General features: G+C 35.9%; 1 protein-coding gene and 1 long non-coding RNA gene across 25 annotated transcripts in view; one reads left to right on the top strand and one right to left on the bottom strand.

Annotated features, from left to right (window-relative positions):
• Positions 1 to 17,894, top strand: part of KIAA1217 (KIAA1217 ortholog) — a 450,644-nt gene that overhangs the window by 254,875 nt on the left and 177,875 nt on the right. For 2 of the 24 annotated variants that reach the window (XM_087892789.1, XM_034402540.3), the window contains exon 1: positions 9,474 to 9,737. The exons of 19 other annotated variants lie outside the window; for them this stretch is intronic. In XM_087892789.1, the coding sequence (XP_087748915.1) occupies positions 9,630 to 9,737 (108 nt within the window). In that variant the 5' untranslated portion in view covers positions 9,474 to 9,629. Of the gene's footprint in view, positions 1 to 9,473; positions 9,794 to 14,549; positions 14,596 to 17,894 lie in introns of those variants that run through there. 3 more of the 24 variants (XM_087892790.1, XM_060685094.2, XM_034402545.3) reach the window with 2 other exon arrangements.
• LOC148114351 (uncharacterized) lies at positions 6,438 to 9,325 on the bottom strand. Its single transcript, XR_015734062.1, has 2 exons — positions 9,188 to 9,325; positions 6,438 to 7,459 (listed from the first exon to the last, which is right to left on the bottom strand). It is a non-coding gene; the product is annotated as an uncharacterized LOC148114351 (long non-coding RNA).

The raw sequence follows: 17,894 nt of genomic DNA, 5'->3' as shown, positions 1-17,894 counted from the left end.
CTGCGTATACACTCCATTTCCCTCCCTTTTCGTTTGTTGGCTTGTGGTTGTTTTGTGTTAATAAATTTTGTTGTGGTTCACCTGTTGTGTCTTCGTTCAAGACTGGGGATTCGGGTGCAAAAGGGGGCGTGGAGAGAGCACAGAGTAGGTAGATAAGTGAAAAAAAGTTCTCTCAGTTGCTGTCAGAGAAGAGGATTTTCCCAATGCTGGAGTGTATACGCAGCGTTCCGAAAAAGGACATTCAGGTAAGTCAGTGTCCATTCTCTTGTATTTATCTTCCTACAACTTATATCTATGCAATACATAGATAGTTTGATACAGTAGGAAGAGACACAAAGAGCTGCCATTGTTTCTTACCTTTTCCTTCATTGATATTCTTTTGAGTTTTTGTTAATTTAAGTTCCCAGAAATAAGTATGGGATGTGTGAGATACAGGCTTTTGTGAGTTACATTATTTCATTTGGGATGGGAAGCATTCACAGACCATCTTTGTTATAAATATATTTTGGCATGACAATATCTGTAGCATCACTGAACAGAAAGATTGCAGTTTTTATATGGGCTAGTGAAGAAGATTTGTTGTTTTGTTCTCTCATGTACTTGTGAACAGGGCCAAATTCACCACAACTATAAGTAATCTCGAGGCATATTCATGTATGATCTCAAACAAAAGATTATGTATTAAATTTATATCCCACAATAATGGCCTAGTAAATGGGATTATGTTGCAAAAATCAGCAAACGATCATAGCTCCTAGGATTACAATTCAATTTTGTTCTATTCTTTGAAATACATTGACCCATCTGAATGAGACTTTGGATGAACTGAGTCTGGAATTATCTCCTTTAAGAAGGCCTGGATGCTATGTGTGCTCTGCAAGGGTCAAAATAGTCTGTACATATATTCAAAGATCCAAGGGGTGGCGTGACACTGCCCATGAATTTGATCCATTTATGCCTCCCACCCACCCGATGTTAGCCATTGTGGAATGTTGTGTTTGCACTAAAAAGTTTCTCCATCCATGCTTTATGTAAAGTTGGCTGTTTTTAGTATCTATCATTGCATAGAGACGTACTAGCTTTGTCCTGATATAAATTCTTCACTTTTCCATATGCATATTTTATGTTTTGTGACCTCTCTTTTTGTCATGGGAAGTGTTGCGATGACAATATTCATCATTTTCAGCTGGTGCAGACATCATTTTTTCAGTTCCTCTGGAGGACATCCAATCTGGGAAGGCTGGTCTAGACCATTGCTATTCTTAAGGTTGCCTGGTATTGTGTACCCATCTGTTGTGACTTATAAATAAATTACTTTCAGAAGGAATAAATATTTGACTCTGATGAGAAAAAATACACATCTTTAAAGTGGTATAAATAACTTATCTAAAAGCCATTAGCTCTTTTTAACTTACGTTGAGTCAGTAATTTCAATAGAAATGAAAAGATGTTGCTTAGTTTTTGTGTGCATAGAAAAGCTATCCTTTGAACATAAAAAAAATCTTATGCATCTGATTGTGATAAAGAGAGTGTAAGTGAAGTTATTTGACAATTGCAATTTACTGTAAAGCTTTAAAATATATGTTAGAAACAGCTCTGCATATTTGAGCAAATCCCTCTATTTCTGCTCTGTAAAAAAAATCTTTTAAATAACACACAGATGTTTGATGCTAATCTGTGCCGTTTATGCTTTTACTGTGCATTCCTTTCTGAAAACAGAAAAATTCTTCTGCATTAACAATTATGCAGAAGAACTTTCCTGAATGCTTTTTTGGCTGCTATTATTAAGAAGAAGAAAAAAAAACCTATGTGTTAACAGCTGTTGGTGTGTGAGAGACTTCTGTCTATTAAGGCTCAGGAAGCATCTGGTCCTCTCTAACATAGAAATAGCTATCAATGAAAATAGTGGTGACTGTGTTGTTTTATTGAATTTAAACTTGTGCCTGAGATTTTTACATATCCATCTGGTAGTGTGGCTGGGCAATGATAGACTCCTGAAGAAGGGAACAAATTATGGTTTTAATGGCCATATACACTTTAATTATTAGTTCATTCTTTCCCAAGGTGATCTGAATCTTCAAGCTTTCAGGAGTGAGAGTTTATTACTGGTGTCACATTAATAGCAAATAAGGACTAGTTTGATCTACTAGTTAAAAAAACCAGGTTAGAAACCAGAAGACTTTGAGTTCTAGTCCCACCTTAGGCATGAAAGCCAGCTGGGTGACTTCGGGTCAGTCATTCTCTTAGTACAACCCAATTCACAGGGTTTTTGTGAGGAAACTAAAAGGAGGAATATTAGATATGTTTGCCTCCTTAGTTTCTTATAAAAATAATAAAGGTAGGTAGATCTTATTTTGTTACCTTAATGTGTTTAAGAGCCTACTGACATTCTACATTTTTAGAAAATTTTAACTAGTGTGCTTATAACTGAATTGATTGCTTCTTTAGAAAAAGAGATGGATGCAATTCCAAGAAAGCCTATATTGCAGCTGCTTTTTCTTAGCTGCTTATAGTCTTGAGAGCTTTCATATATAAGCCAGAAACATATATAATATTTTAATATTTCTGTTTGTTTATTGTAAGTGAACTTGGAAATATTTATGAGTTCTTTAGAATTTCAGAAAAAAGTTATGAACCCTGCTGCTCCACAGATTGATTCTTCAAATTTATTTGACCACTGGTAAAAGAATTCTAGGTTGTTTATCATTATATCCTATTCCCCCTTTCCAAGGTGTTGTTCTCCTTACATCAGGAATAGGTAAAATGCTACCTACCATGTTTCCCTGAAACTCGGACATGTCTGGATAATAAGCCCAATTGGGCTTTCGAATGCATGTGCTAAAATACCCCCCCCCCAAAAAATAATCCCCCCCAATACTTAGATGCATGTGCAGCTGCCGCGCAAACAACATGACATGAGGAGACGAGGCCAGAGAGGAGCCCGGCTGGCTGGGGAGGGGGGAAGGGGAGTCCACAGTCCCAATGAGTATATTTTGCAAGCAGCCTCCCCCCTTCCCTCCCTGTCTCGACTGGAAGGCAGCACCGGGGACTCCTGCCTTGCTTCCCTGCCCGCCTGCCCACTCAGCTCCATACAATGGGAAAGCGCAGAGGTATCCCACTGCTTCCCCATGTGGAAAGGAGCCCCCCTTGGGTGGGTGGTGATCAGCCCCCGTGGATGCCAAAAGCCCTGTGGCAGCGGTGGAAGAGTGGAGAGAGGGTCTCTCAGCTGGCCCTGGGGTTGCCAGGGGAGGGGTGGGAGGGTTGCCTTCCCCTTCTGCCTGCTGCCCGCGACCCCAACCCAACCTCGCCCTCAGCAAACCTTTTTGTTTTTTTGTGAGTCGTATGCTAAAATAACCTCAACCCCCCCAGGACCGGAGCTCCGAGATGGGACTTGATAAGGGGAACTAATTGAAAGGTTAATCAGCATGGGCATTGACAGCCAAGGTCCCTCCCCATTCCGGCTCTCTCTCTCTCTTTTCTCTTTATAATCTGCTATTGAAAAGTGGGAAACGGAGCGTCTTAGGGAGAGGGGGTCGCGAGGTGGCTGCTCCGATGAGCCCACCAGCCAGGTTAAACACTCAGGTGGCGGAAAAGGGTGAGGGGGAGAAGGTAGCCACAATGATGATGCTGGATGCCAGAGTCCCTGGGGCGGCCACTCCAGTGTCCGATTTAGCCGGGCAATCCCCAATAAGCAGAAGCCAGAGAAGGGAAGGAGGAAGAGGAGAAGGTGTCTCGCTCCATGCGTCTCACTTCTCCGCCACCCCACTCCTCCCCACCTGCCAGTCCCCCTCCCTGGCCAAGATTGGCAAGCCAGATTCGGGGAGGTGAACATGCTGCCACCGCCCAGGAGGAAAAGAATGTGAGAAATGGGTCTGTCTCTCTCTCACTTCTTCTCCCGAGCCTGGCTTATCGAATCTGGCCTGCCGAGGTTTAGGGATAAGAACCCCCGATAATAAGGCCATGGCCATATTTCTGGGGGGCAAAAGAAAATAAGACCCCATCTTATTTTTGGGGAAACACCGTATTGTTTCCCTGGAGTAAATCTAGAGGTGGGTAGATAACTAACTGGGATCCATGTTTGTACCAACACTTTGTAAATTATTTTTTACATTCTATCCTGTAATAAAATGTCAGTTCTGCATCACATGTGTCCTTTGGCTTAATTTCACTTGACTCTCAGACCATTTCAAAACCCTCTTAAAGCAGTCAGTTCAGTCCTCTGATTAGAGCAAACTCAGATTTCTTCCCTGGGGAGATATGTGGTTCGTTGGTGAGCAAGCTCAAAAACAAAGATGGTGGGAAATAATATAAAAAGTATATAAACGTTATGTGTGTGGATCCATCTGGTTTTGGCTTGTGTCCTCCCACTCTGCATATTGCCTTCTACCTATTGGTTTCTAGGACAGTGTTTCTCAACCATAGCAACTTTAGATGCCGGCTGAGAAATTCTGGGAATTGAAGTCCAGACAACTTAAAAGTTGCTGAGCTTTGAAAATGCTGGTCTTGAGAATGTGAGCATTATTATCCATTTCTGCCTTGAAATTGACACTACAATTATGTGGTTCCTATTCTCTTTGCAATATTTGGCACCATCTGTTCATGTCACCCTTTTTAAAAATTATTCACAATGCTACTGAACAATGAAGCTTTACATGCAACCTGCAGTTGGAGGCATCTTGGTCCAGCTGTCAGACATCGTTCAGCACTGCAGTGGTAATTGAAGGAGCAAATCTGAACCATAGCGCCTGTGTTGAATAACTGTAAGATAGCAACTAACTACTTTTCAGGCCTAAAACTGTTGCAACCACTTTTTTATTGTAATTGTAATAATGGCAGCAGTGTTACAGACATCATCTTTTGTATCCAGATCAATTTTTGCATGCTGCCATATCAGAGAATTGTACAGATTAAGCCCTGAAGTATGAAACACAAAAATACAGAATATATACTTTATCTGCTATTTGCATTAAAGTCTCTATTTTCATTGTTTTGAAAGTTTCTAGCTCTCAAGATTTTGAAGAGATTGACAGCATGATGGACAGTTGTGATTCTAGTTCCCTATAGCTGATGTTATAATGAAACTGTTAGTACTTTTAGAATCACAACAGCTGTTCCTATTTTGCTGCAACAGACTAGCATAGTTCACCCTTCAGGAAATGTTTGAAAGGCTTGGTAGCGAGACATGAACTGATGTCAAGACACCAATATTTTATTTTTGAAGTTGTTCTATGGGGAACTTCTGGGTCAAGTTGTTAATGTAAATTATGTTAATGGTGTGCAAATAGGACAGTCAAACTCCAAACCTTTGCCTCTTTTTATGTTTGTACCATGTCTCCAGATTGCCTTTCTCTGTAAGAGAAGATAAGAGGGAAACTTCCGTGAATTTTGATAGGGCAGAATCAGTCTCAGGATAAAAAAAAAGTACTCTTTAGATTTGATTTGATTTTTTTTTTCTTTTCTTTTCTTTCTTTCTTTCTTTTTTTTTTTTTGCATAATTTTGCCATAAGGGAAAGGAAGATAGATCTGGAGTGACTCATCTTTTCTTGTTTGTAATTTTTTGAATTCTTTTTAGAAGAAAAAGGGGAGACTATCCTGCATATACTGGCTGTTCAGGCAATTATGAACTCCACTATCTGGAGTTTCATTTCTTCTAAATAAGCTATGTACTTGTCTATGTAAAATGATCTTATGACTTAGAGATTGAATGGATTATCTTCTATTTTATATTCCTGCCTGGTCATTCATGTCAACTAGATTTGTCTTTTGATGAAGGCACACTTATTGGAGATTTGGTTTGTGAAGTAGAGTTCTTAATGCAAATTGTCCAATTATAGTATTTTCCACTATTTCAGTTATGGTTTGCACCATATTTTGTTAAGTTTAGAGTCAAGTACAAGTAGTCCTCTACTTACAACCATTCATTTAGTGGCTGTTTGAAGTTACAACAGCACTGAAAAAAGTGACATGACCATTTTCAGACTTATGACCATGGCAGCATCCTAATGGTCACATGATCAAAATTTGGACACTTAGCCTTTGGCATGCATTTATGACAGTTGTAATGTCCCAGGGTCATGTAATTACCTTCTGACAAGCAAAGTCAACAAGGAAGCCAGATTCACTTAACAACCATGTTATTAATTTAACAACTGCAATTTGGGGACAAGTTGTCGTAAGTGGAGGTCTACCTGTAACAGCTGCTCTTCATGTTTTTGGTTGTCTTGCCATATCATTTAGTGGATTGTTACCAAGCAGCTGTTTTATGGCCTCAAATATTATAATTTGGCATGATGCCACTTGTTCTATTAGTCTCTCTTTGGGATTTTTTTTAAAAGAAATAAGTAAATATATGTTGTTTTTGTCCTCTGCTCCATGCATTTGTACAAGCATTTTATGCTGTAGTATTTAAAATGAAAATATAAACTTTATACCTAACATTAACATTAATAAAATTTTAAAATTTTAATTTTTTAAAAATCCAATTAACCATTAAAATTTTGGTGAAAATGATGTATGTTTGTCATTTTTTAAAAAAAATTAGAATAGGACATTCTGCACAGATTAACGCTCCATAAATGATACTCTGACAGTGGGAGCCTTTTCAAAGGCGCTCCTCCTGCTGATATAAGCTTCTGGATTGGCTTGTCATGGAAAAAATTAGTTCTTCAGCTGTAATTGTACCCTGCTTCCTATGTAATCATCTCAAAGGGGTTTACAAATAATTTTCTCCTTCTAAATTCAACAATACGTCTTGCATGGCAGCTTTCCGTTTGCTATTTATCTTCTTCAGCATGTGGTAAACAGTGGTGATAGAACAAGGAAGTTTTATTCAGTTTTCCATCTCAGGCAAATGGAGCTGTGTGATAAATTTCTTCAGCTGGACTTTTATACTGAACCAACTCCTGGGCTGTTCTAACTCTCTTTATTCAGAGTGGATTTTACGCTTTAGCCAAAAGTTTCTTCAAAATTCTCAACCAATATCTTTCAGTTGTTGTTGAGTAGGATATCCACAATGGTCAGGCAGCCTACTCCCAAAGCTTGTGGCTTTTCTTAAACATTGCCACTTTAGAAGAACTTGTTTAGTGGAATGAATGTCATTTCAGACGTGTACTTTTGTTGCTGCAGTTAATGATGAGCTGAAAATCTTCCATGGTACTTAGAGCTTCCAAGATTTTCAAGCAGGTCTCTGGTGCATGGCTTGGTTATGTTCATGAGGGTTATCCACTACCTTAAGAACAGTCATGGAGGCATTGTCAGATGTCCAGCAAATAGGCAGGAGTACAAATCTTGAACCTGAATTATTCTTCCAAGTAAATTGCATTCATTCAGCCTTCTACTTCAGTTGTTTTTGATGAGTTAAGACTGTTCAGTAGAGAATTGATAAAGTATGTATACCAGGGCTGGCTGGTGAGTTCTGGGAACTGTAGTTCATGAAATTGCCAACTTTGAAAAAAAAAAACTATAATAAAAACAAATTGGTTTCATCAGACTTTGTATTTCCATTTAAGTTTGCTCCAGCCAGTTTTCTGTTTTGGTGTTTTTATATATCACAAATTTACCCAGTACTGGCTGGGGAATTATGGGGGTTGCTGCCTGAATACCTTTGAAGTTTTTGGGTGGAGAAGGAAGCTATGCTCTACTTTTATTGTTTGTTGTTATTGCAATGTATTCTTTTTATAATTGTACTTCAGGAATGCATCAGTGCCTGTTCTGGCCTATCCTGTTCTTAATGGATCAGCAAATAAAATTAAGTTACAATTTGATTTAAGAGTACTCAAAAAGATAGGATTCTTTTACCTAGTCATAAAATTAATCTCAGCATGGTTTGCCTACATATTTATTCAAATTCATATTCTTGTCTGAGAAGTGAAGAACTTTAAAAGCCAAGCTATATGACAAAGAAGAGGATCTTTTTTGCTATTTAAAAAAATTGTTGCCTTCCTAAGGGATAATATTGTGCAATCTGACTGCAGTAATGCAATCCTATTGAAGTCAATTAGATATTGCCAGTTGAAGGACTATTATTGCTTTCTAAGCATCTCATAAAACAATACAGGTAATTTTTATTTTAGACAATTTGTAATCTTGGTTGCCTACATAAATCTGTCAGAAGCTAATAGGTTAATTTTTGCAGTAATTATTAGTTAATTAATCATATAATGGTTGTGTATATGGAGGTTATAGGTTCCCTATAATATTTCCAAATCAGAAAGCTGTCAGGATGGAAAAAATGGATGAATGAATTTCTTTTATTTTTAATTATTTATTTTTGTCATTCGTTTTGCTGAATTCTATGTTTTTAATAAAAGAATTAGACTAAATCTTCAGTTTAATGTACATTCCTCCAAATATCTTTTTTCCAACTGTGCCTAGCGTATCCTTTATTGATCAGTCAATCAGTTAATTAAATTTGTATGCCACCCATCTCATACATTATTCACCCTAATATAATGCATTTTAATTTATAAATAAATATTATACATACATACATACATACACTTATATACATACATATACATATATACATATACACACATATATATAATTTTTATAATATATATAAAATTTTTATATATATTAAAATTTTTATAATTAAATATATAATATTTAATTTTAAATATATATTGTACAGGATTTTTTCATCTAATTTTTTTTATTATTATTGGCCAATACTTGCAAATTTGAGTAATGCTGGCGAATTTCAAGTGATAACTAAGTTTTGGTACGTTCAAAAATGTGAAATCAGATACATCTGCTTTGAAATATGAACTAATTAAATCTCTTTCAAATGGTAAATATCTTTTAATAAGTAAAGTAAGTGTTAAGTAATGTTTTAAACTGTTCCTGCTTGAGGCCATCTAAAATAGGATCAGGAATCAGATATGGGACAGCAAATTTTTGGAATTGCTACAATTTGGTCTTATATTTGGAAAGCTCTGGTATTTTAGTAATGTACCATTACACTTTGTCTATGTAGAATGTTTACTTTTCTCTCTCTGTTCTAATTTCACTTCTTCCTATCTGGTTTCAGGTGTGTGCTTTCAGAAAAACCTTTATGGTCTTTAAGAGGAGACCACACTTTAGATATAGAGCAATTCTTTTATTGAATCCAATGCCTAAATTCTTTAGTTCTAAATGTTAAAGCTGTTAGCAGACATGATTTCAGTTTGGTGGTGATTTGACTTACCTGCCAATCAGTTGATGGTATCATTGGTCTCCTACATTGTTTCATGCAGCAGTTCCATTAGTAGTGAAATTTTGTGTGCTGCTTAGAAAGGTTTAATCAGGGAGGAGCTCATTTTATGTCCTGAACAGTTTTGAAATATGTCTAATAATATGTTTAAAATATAAATAAAAATTTTAATAGAAAAAGTATTCTCCTTATGGCTAGAGTCCAAGTTGCGCACCTGCATTCATTTCAGCCACACCCAGATATAGCTATGCAAGCCAAGCCATGAAAAACCGGTATTTTCTATTTGTGAATCATATCTACACCCTGATATGCTAGAACGTTTGCTTATAGATCTGTTTCAGTGCACACACCATGTATATGCAGAATAAAGGCAATATTTGGGAAACTGTGATGTAAATTTGAGGTGGTTTCCGGAGATGTTGGAGAGACAAATAATATGGACTCGAATGTGGAAGCCTCTTCTAATTCTCTCCCAAAGGGACGACAGAAAAAAAGGAGTTTTTCATCTCTTTGCTGTTCCTGTGGCAAACACAAAATTAACCAGGTATTACGAGAGGATTTTCCTGCTTCGCATCTATAGTTTTCCTGCGCTGCTTCCAGGTATCATCCAGGCTTATGCAAGAAAAAATATTTCTAAAAAGTATCTGGAAACGGGGTATATTCTACTTTTTTGAGCCAGTATTTCAGATGTCTAGGAACTGATCACATATGCTTTAAAAGCTGAGGCATTAGAAATTTAGTTTTACTAACTGTTGCATTTTATCATTCCAAAACCTCTTTTTAAAAAAACGAGATACCTACTTGTTTATAGTGTAATGATCTTACTGCAAATATCCTGTGATTTGTAAAATAAAGCATAACTTTTTAAGGTGAACTTTTATGGAAAGGGCAGAAAAACTTCTTTGAAGATGGCATATTATAAAGAGAAGTCAGGAAGGACTTTTACTTTATGACATAATGCATTCATTTTCCTATTTTGTGGTTATTTCGTTTGTTGCTTGGATCTCTTTCTTATTCAGATTCTTATTAGGAAAGGATACATTTAAGTAAATGCTTTCATAGTCAGGGAATGCAGTACAGATAGTCCTTGATTTATGACCACCATTGGGAATGAAATTTCTATCCTAAGCATTGTGGTCATTAAGTGAGTCACATCCAATTTTACAGCCATTTTGCTGGATTGTTAAGCAAATCACATAATCTAGTGATTATGTGACCACCCAAATATTGCAACTGTTGTAAAGACATGCCAAAATTCTGCCATACCAGAATTTTGATCATGTAATTATGGGAATCTTGCATCAACCATAAATAAGAGGATTAATCATAAATCATTTTTTTTCAGAGCCGTCATAAATTTGAACAATCATTAAACAAATGGTTGTAAGTTGAGGGCCATCTATAGGTATAGAGGAAATAGCGCCAAGTTTTTTGAGGAAGATATGTGAATTTGGCAAAGACTTTAATGAGTTATTTGGTTCTATCCAAGTTTATTTTAAAACTTAAGCTTTGGATACCTGCAATTTTCAGGAGTTGTAATCAGAGATGGCTATGGGGACTGCAAAAGAAAAAGAAAAGAAAGAAAGAAAGAAAGAGAGAAAGAAAGAAAGAAAGAAAGAGAAAGAAAGAACCTCTCAAGAAGCAATATAACTCCCAAGAATTCAAGATGCCCACTAAAATATTAAAAGAAAAAAAAATGAAAATAAGAAATATCATGTTCACAGAACTTGATTGCCTGCTGGTTTAGATTCTCTTTTCAGGGGGAAATAAAACCTCTCGGGTTAGATTTTAAATATGTGAAACAATAAAGCAGAAAGTTTGAATAGTGCTGAATTCTTTTCTATTGTTTCAGTGTCCACCATTAAAAAATTAAAAAATTGGAGATAGGCCTGTTGTATCAATGGTCAAGAGTTATAAGTTATAAAAGAGGTAGTCTGGAATATTTGAAGGCATCAAGTTTCCTACCTCTGGCTAGAGGAACAGGAGTTGAATTTAAGGGAGTTTATCTTTAAATTAAGCATTGCATGTTCAGTCTTCTCCTTGTCTATTTAAATATGCTTCACTGAAATTATACAAGTTCTGACAAATAAGAATGAATAATGTATATAGCTGGCTTTACAAAAATACTTTACAAGATGCATTGCCTTCATTGGGTTAGATCTTTGTTATATCTGTTTTACTAATCGGACTTAAGGATTTCAGTTGCAAGGCAGCCCAGTGTTCAATTCTGAACTGAACTGGAACCCACATTGTTCAGGATCAAAGTTTAATGTTTTGTGTGATTACCTCCACTCTCAATACACTCCATTGAACAAACAATGAAAGAATTGATTGAATGGATAATTGCTGATCAGTTGAAACCAATCACATCCTCAACCTATTGTGTTCAAAATAGTAATTTCCAGAATGCCTGTATTGAAGGCCACAAAGAGAAACGTCTGAAATAGTTCATCTTTCTATTATTAAAGGCGACAAAAAGGTTGTGTCTGTGAAGACTACAAGCCGGGACAAGAGTAATAGTCCTATCCTATGTTTGCCCCTGCCTAGGATTCTATTAGTACATTGTAGCTGAATTACGAATTTGCACATCAGATAATCTAATCTATGCAAATATTTCTCGGTTTCTTTTCCTAACCCAGGAACATTCTGGGATCTATTTAACATCGAGAGGAGACTAAACAAATTTATTCTTAGTCATCTCATCCTCTAATTTAAGATCATTAAGAATTTCAGATTTTTGTGGCTTGTAACTTATCCTATTATTCTCCTTTTTGGAGATCACATCTCTATGAATCTTGGAGAACTTAAAAGAATTTTTACTGGTTCTATTGAAAATATTATCTTAGAGTGGCTTTATGAATCTAATCCAGTAGATCAGCTTTCAGCTGCAATATAATTGCAGCACTTTAGCACCACAGTAAAATTTAGGAAGTACTTCATAGGCAGACAATTAAGATGAAAATTTCTTCAAGCAGACAGAAGAGCAACTACTAATGAAAGCAACAAATACGGAATTCCTTTTACAATTTAGCATAATGATAAAAAATTGCAGGGACAGCTCTGCTTTTAAAATCCCTTTTAACTAGCGTTAATAAGAAATGGGTTTGGGAGTAAATGAGACTTGCAGGAATGAATTAAATTACAATAAACCTTTGTGATCTGGAGGAACCCTTTCAAGCATTATACTCTCCAATTTCCTGTTGGCGTTCAGGCATGCTGGTAAGAAATCCTGGAGTAGGAGCCCAGCCCATTGGAATAGCAGCCCATTGGAGAAGACTTAGTGACTAGATTTATTAGACATTTGTGAATAGGTTGGAGTGCTTTCTGTGTTTTTATGTCAGTAATATAGTTCTATTAACCATGCCCCTGGCAATGAAGATGCACGCTATATAAATTCTTTTATGTGTTGTTGTTTTCCAGACAATGAAAGTTTTGTCACTCTTGGTTTTGACAACAGTAATGTAGTTTTGTCTGCTAGAAAAGACAATGCTTAATTGTATTAATTAAAAGGTCATGGTTCTAGATTATATGTGTGTACAGCTAGCTACCCTCCAACCTCAAATTATTTGTACAAGCTAGAGACAGGCTGGTGAACCTTTTGGGCTTGGTATGTCAAAAAATCCCCCCCTCCCAAAGCCATCCTCCTCAGGGTCTTCTGTGTACTTCTTATCTTTAAGCAATGTTATTTTCTGTTGATAGACCTCTGTGGCTTACCTGAAGTGTCTGTGACTTGCATGAGGTTTTTGAAGCAGTTTCAGAGACTGTTATTCTGTGGCCTCCTCAGCCTCCAAACCTCCTGAAAGCATGCCCTGTTCTTGTACAATTTTCAGAGATCCTGAATGAAGAATCTTGCATGAATTTCAGAAGATTTGGAGGCCATGCGAGAGCACACTCTACTCTTGTGCAGCTCCCACAGCCTTTGAAAATCTCATGAATGGGTTGTGGTTCGAGAATAGCTGTTGTCGGTGTAGGTGAATGTGGGTATGCCACTCAAAACATTGTGACATAACACCTTTGACATGCATGTCATAGGTTCGCCAACACTGGGCTAGTTCATACAAATACTCTTCCATTAGATACAGTTTATGATTCAGTGCATTATGGAAAGCAAGCCATTATCTTAACTTACTTTGTGAACTAGGCATCACATTATTTGAGCTTTTGAGGTGTTTTCTTAATTAAATTTTAGAGTTTAGTGTGTTGTAAAAATCCAGGATTAAAGAGATTTAGTGGAATGGGCGTAGTTTGCATTGTTCCTATCAAATTAATTGCTAAAAACTGGACAGAATAACCTGTAATGGGGAGAAAACATTTTTTTCCAATTCTTATGTGCTCTACTTGTCCTTCAGCCCCCACTTTACTAAACACCAGAGCTTACTCGGATCAGCAGATTCCAAGTAATATTTGTAGGTCTGTAGAAAGGAAAAACAGAGAGAGGAAATCCAAGCCATTGTAGCCTAGATCTGGTTGCAATTTAATATTTCACTCGTACTGTAAAATATAACCCTTTCCTCCAAGAACAGAGAAATTAACAGCCTGCAGATTCCACACCTGCCAAGTTTCCATACAAACAACAGAAGTGTTTTTGGAATTCTTTGAGGAGTATTATATAAACAGAGACATATTTTGTAAGAACCTTTGAGCAAGTTAGATAAACTATTAGGTGGGTAAAGGTCCATTGTTTGTCAACATTTCCATTTTCCCTGTTACCGAGTGAAATGGCTATGGATACAATTTTTATAAGTTTCAAGAAGATTATTCAATGAAGTTCTGTTCTTGATTTTTAGTTTTTGAAAGCAAATTATGCTCTAAACTATCCACATTGTAATGAATGTCCAAACAAATGACCACAATGAGTAGTTTGGCTCTATAGCCAATTAAAAAAAAGAGTAGGATCCAGGAAATTATTGACCAGTCAACATGACATTCATGCAAAGTTCAGCAGATGATTAAACTGCATATTTCTGAGCACTTGGACAGGAATGTAAAAACAAAAGTCAGTTATGTTCCAACCAAGTCATGTCAGACTAACCGTATCTCTTTTTTCAACAGAATTGCTAGCTTAGTAGACTGGAGAATAATAGGGTGGAGAAGTGGAAAAAATTATGGAATTTTCTCTAAAAAGATGAGTTAGTTTGTTCAACATTTGATAATTTATATACAGGTAACTGTATATATAACTTATATAACTGAGCCCAAAATTTATGTTGGTAAGTGAGAAATTTATTAAGTGAGTTTTTCCCCATTTTATGACTTTTCTTGCCACATTTGTTAAATGAATCACTGCAATTATTACATTAGTAACATGGTTGTTAAATGAATCTGGTTTCTCCATTTACTTTGCTTCTCAGAAGTTTGCAAAAGGTGATTACATGACCCAGGACACTGCAGCCATCATAAATGTAAGTCAGTTGTTAGAATTTGAAGGTAAAGGAAGATGGTGTTTGTACAAATAAGTGTAGAAATATTAAAATATGATCAAAAAATGGAAAAAGAAGATCTTGGCAAAAATTGCAACTGAGTAAAATGTATTTGTATAAGATATGATATGGCTAATACTCTGTTCATAAAACATGTGGATGAATGTGGGGGGAAAAAATCAAGAAAACTTGATTTAAAATAAATAAATAAATGTGAGTCAGTTGTAAAGTATAGGAATGTAAATCACATGACCATGGGGATGGTGCAACAGTCATAAGTGTGAAAAATAGTCATAAGTCTCTTTTTTCAGTGGTGTTTTAACTCCAAACAGTCGGAGTAAGTAAACTGTCGAGGATTATCTGTAAATGCTATTGTTTATATTATGTTTCCTCCTAATTACATTGTATGGTTGTATTTCTTAGTTTATGCAGTTAATAGAAAGTAATGTAAACATGACTGATATAAGTACAGCAGGGGTGGGTTCTACTTACCTTTACTACCGGTTCGCAACGGGAGCATGCAGATCGTCAATCATGACATCCGGGCGGGTGGGCGGAGCCTCCTGCTGCTTTTACTACCTGTTCTAAAGAACCGGACAGAACTGGGAGCAACCCACCACTGAAGTACAGTAGTATGTGTAAAGTATAACTTTTACCACACTATTATACTCCCTTTTGAGTAAAATTAATATCAATATTCCATTTCATTATTTGCCTTTTGGCATTTCTACATTTTATGCCACTACTAATGAAAGCAAGGTATTACAGAAGTCGCAATATGAAATGCAAATCCTAAGAATGAGGATGGTACATTGGTTCAGTGAAACAATTTTTTAAAACATTTCTGCAATATAAACAATAGTATTTCAGTGTTCCTTGTTCAGTTTAGTATCTGCTCCACTGTAGCTTGTCTTTCAGGAAGACTGAGGAAGCCTAGTAAGGTAATATGAGGGAATAATGGGAGTTAAATTGCAGCATTTCCAAGAGCGACCAAAGAGCCAAAACTTGCTTCTCTGAATGACGCTTTGTGTAGGCTTTCATCATATAAACTCTGCTCCAATAAATATATGTATATATTTATAGTATTTCTAAACCATCTCAATGTTTAAAAAGATTCTAAGTGGTGTACCTGAGGCAATAAATAGCAAATCCATTTTTAAAGTGTTACCTAAGTGTTTTAAGTATCAAATTGTTAGTTAAGTGTTACTTAACTGCTGAGCTGGGATGTAAATGATACATATATTTTTGAAAATAAGAGAATATGGTAGTACTAAACACATTGAAATAGATATCTGTACATTTATTGGAAAGAAAGAAAATTGATAACCTGGAGTATCAAGTAGTTTAAATGCTTTAATAATTAATTGAAATAAATTGATTCTGAGAAGAATTATTCACTGCAGAAAATGAAAGATTTCTACTACCAAAACCTACCTTCCTTCCTTCCTTCCTTCCTTCCTTCCTTCCTTCCTTCCTTCCTTCCTTCCTTCCTTCCTTCCTTCCTTCTTTTATGCCTAAAATGCAACTGAAGCTAATCTGAAATTACAGGTTTGTATCCTGAAAAAACGTCTGATGATAATATGGCTCCAAATAGATCCATTCACAAGCCTTAAGCTTCACATTCCAGTTAAAGCTTACTCAAAATGGCACCCACACCCCCAGTTTTGTGCCAGGAAGGCAGTTGGTGGTTCTTTGATCCTCATTGCTTTTTCCTCTAAATTTGCAATGACTGGTCTGCTGTTCATTTCTCCTCCTCCCTTCACTCTGCACCATTAATTGGTAGTTGATTTTATCTGCTTCCACTAAATAATGCTGAGGTGGCACGAGTGGCTTTGTGTGCTGTTCTCTGCATTGAAAACAAGCCAAAATCCCAATGACATTTATGTACACAAACTGCAGAGGGTTGAGTTTTTGAAAATCTGTTAGGGTCAACAAACCTTTTGTTTTGTACTCAATGTCACATTCCTGGAGGAAAGATCTAAATGTCGAATGAACTGCTTACATTAAATAATCAATTCCCCTTTTTGCAGTCAAAGAATTTTTTAAATGAAAGAGGTTTTAGAATGAAGGCTTGCTGATAATGGATGGCTATATAAAAGGCATAAGGAATAACAGAGATGAAGTATTTCTGGAGCCTGAAGCGAAGGGATTTAGAGTTTATTTGTGTGTGACCAGTTTGCCCCAACATAATTATGGACCAATTGCAGGATTATATTTTATCCCTCCCACCTAAATCTCCAATGCCCGTACTAATTCTAGTGGGAGATCTAGATGCCAGAATTGGGCCAAATGATAATACTTTAGTATTTAAATATGCATACTCATTTGACCCAAATTTAGGTAGATTTATTGATTGCTGTTATTTTAAAAGGCCATTCTATAAAGTGTCTGCTTAATTTATCTAGCCAATAAATTCAATCTGCATATATTAAATGGCTTGATTCTAGGTAACAGGCCTACTGAGTTCATCTGTTTAAACCTCAGAGGCTTTGGCATGATAGATGATGGCCTGACATCCAAAACCAATAGCACTTGAGTTCACTCTTTTTTATTCATTCTACAATTCATTCTACAATTGATAGTCATCCTCTTTTAATTTCTAGATGTGATCTAAGAATAACTAAACAGATTTGCCCTTGGGATATTTCTGGCACAGACTATAGTCAAATTTAAGTCTAAATAAGTCTATTAAGTCTAATAGTCTCAGTCTATTAGGTCTAAATAATTTTATGCTGTCCTATTTAAATTCCCATTACTATTAAAATTATCAAATGGAGAATAGAAATTATCATGATGTTATAAATGATATTGATAAAATATCTCTTCCAGTTAAAGGTTTATTGGTTGCAGGATTAAAATGTAGTATCCAACAAATAGCAAGTAAAGTGGGTAACTAATTGGTTTGATTCACAGTGAAGGGAAATCTAGATAGTGAGAAGAAATCTACAGAGTGACGAGAAAGCTACATTTCCTATCATTTAAACAATGTTCCTGATCTCCCATGTAGTTATTTTGAAGTTAAAGAAATATACAATTTTGATACAATTTTAAAAATATCAAAAACGTAAAGATACATGGTACAAATTACTCTCCAAACATCAGCTTCAAAATATTTTGAAGCATATTAACATTAATCTTGGTTCAAATGAATTGACTGTGGACATCAGTTCTACTGATGCTTGAGAGTTTCCTTTTAAATTTTTGTTTTTTGAGCTGACATCATATTAATAATATAGAATTTAATACTGTCAGCTCTCAATTTTGGGATCCTGTAACCGAAG

This window comes from Pantherophis guttatus, chromosome 4 (assembly GCF_059756535.1).
Source record: "Pantherophis guttatus breed Tessera chromosome 4, ASM5975653v1, whole genome shotgun sequence".
Taxonomy (NCBI): domain Eukaryota; kingdom Metazoa; phylum Chordata; class Lepidosauria; order Squamata; family Colubridae; genus Pantherophis; species Pantherophis guttatus.
The sequence above is the reverse complement of the archived record's forward strand: the minus strand, read 5'-3'. Positions and strand labels throughout refer to the sequence as shown.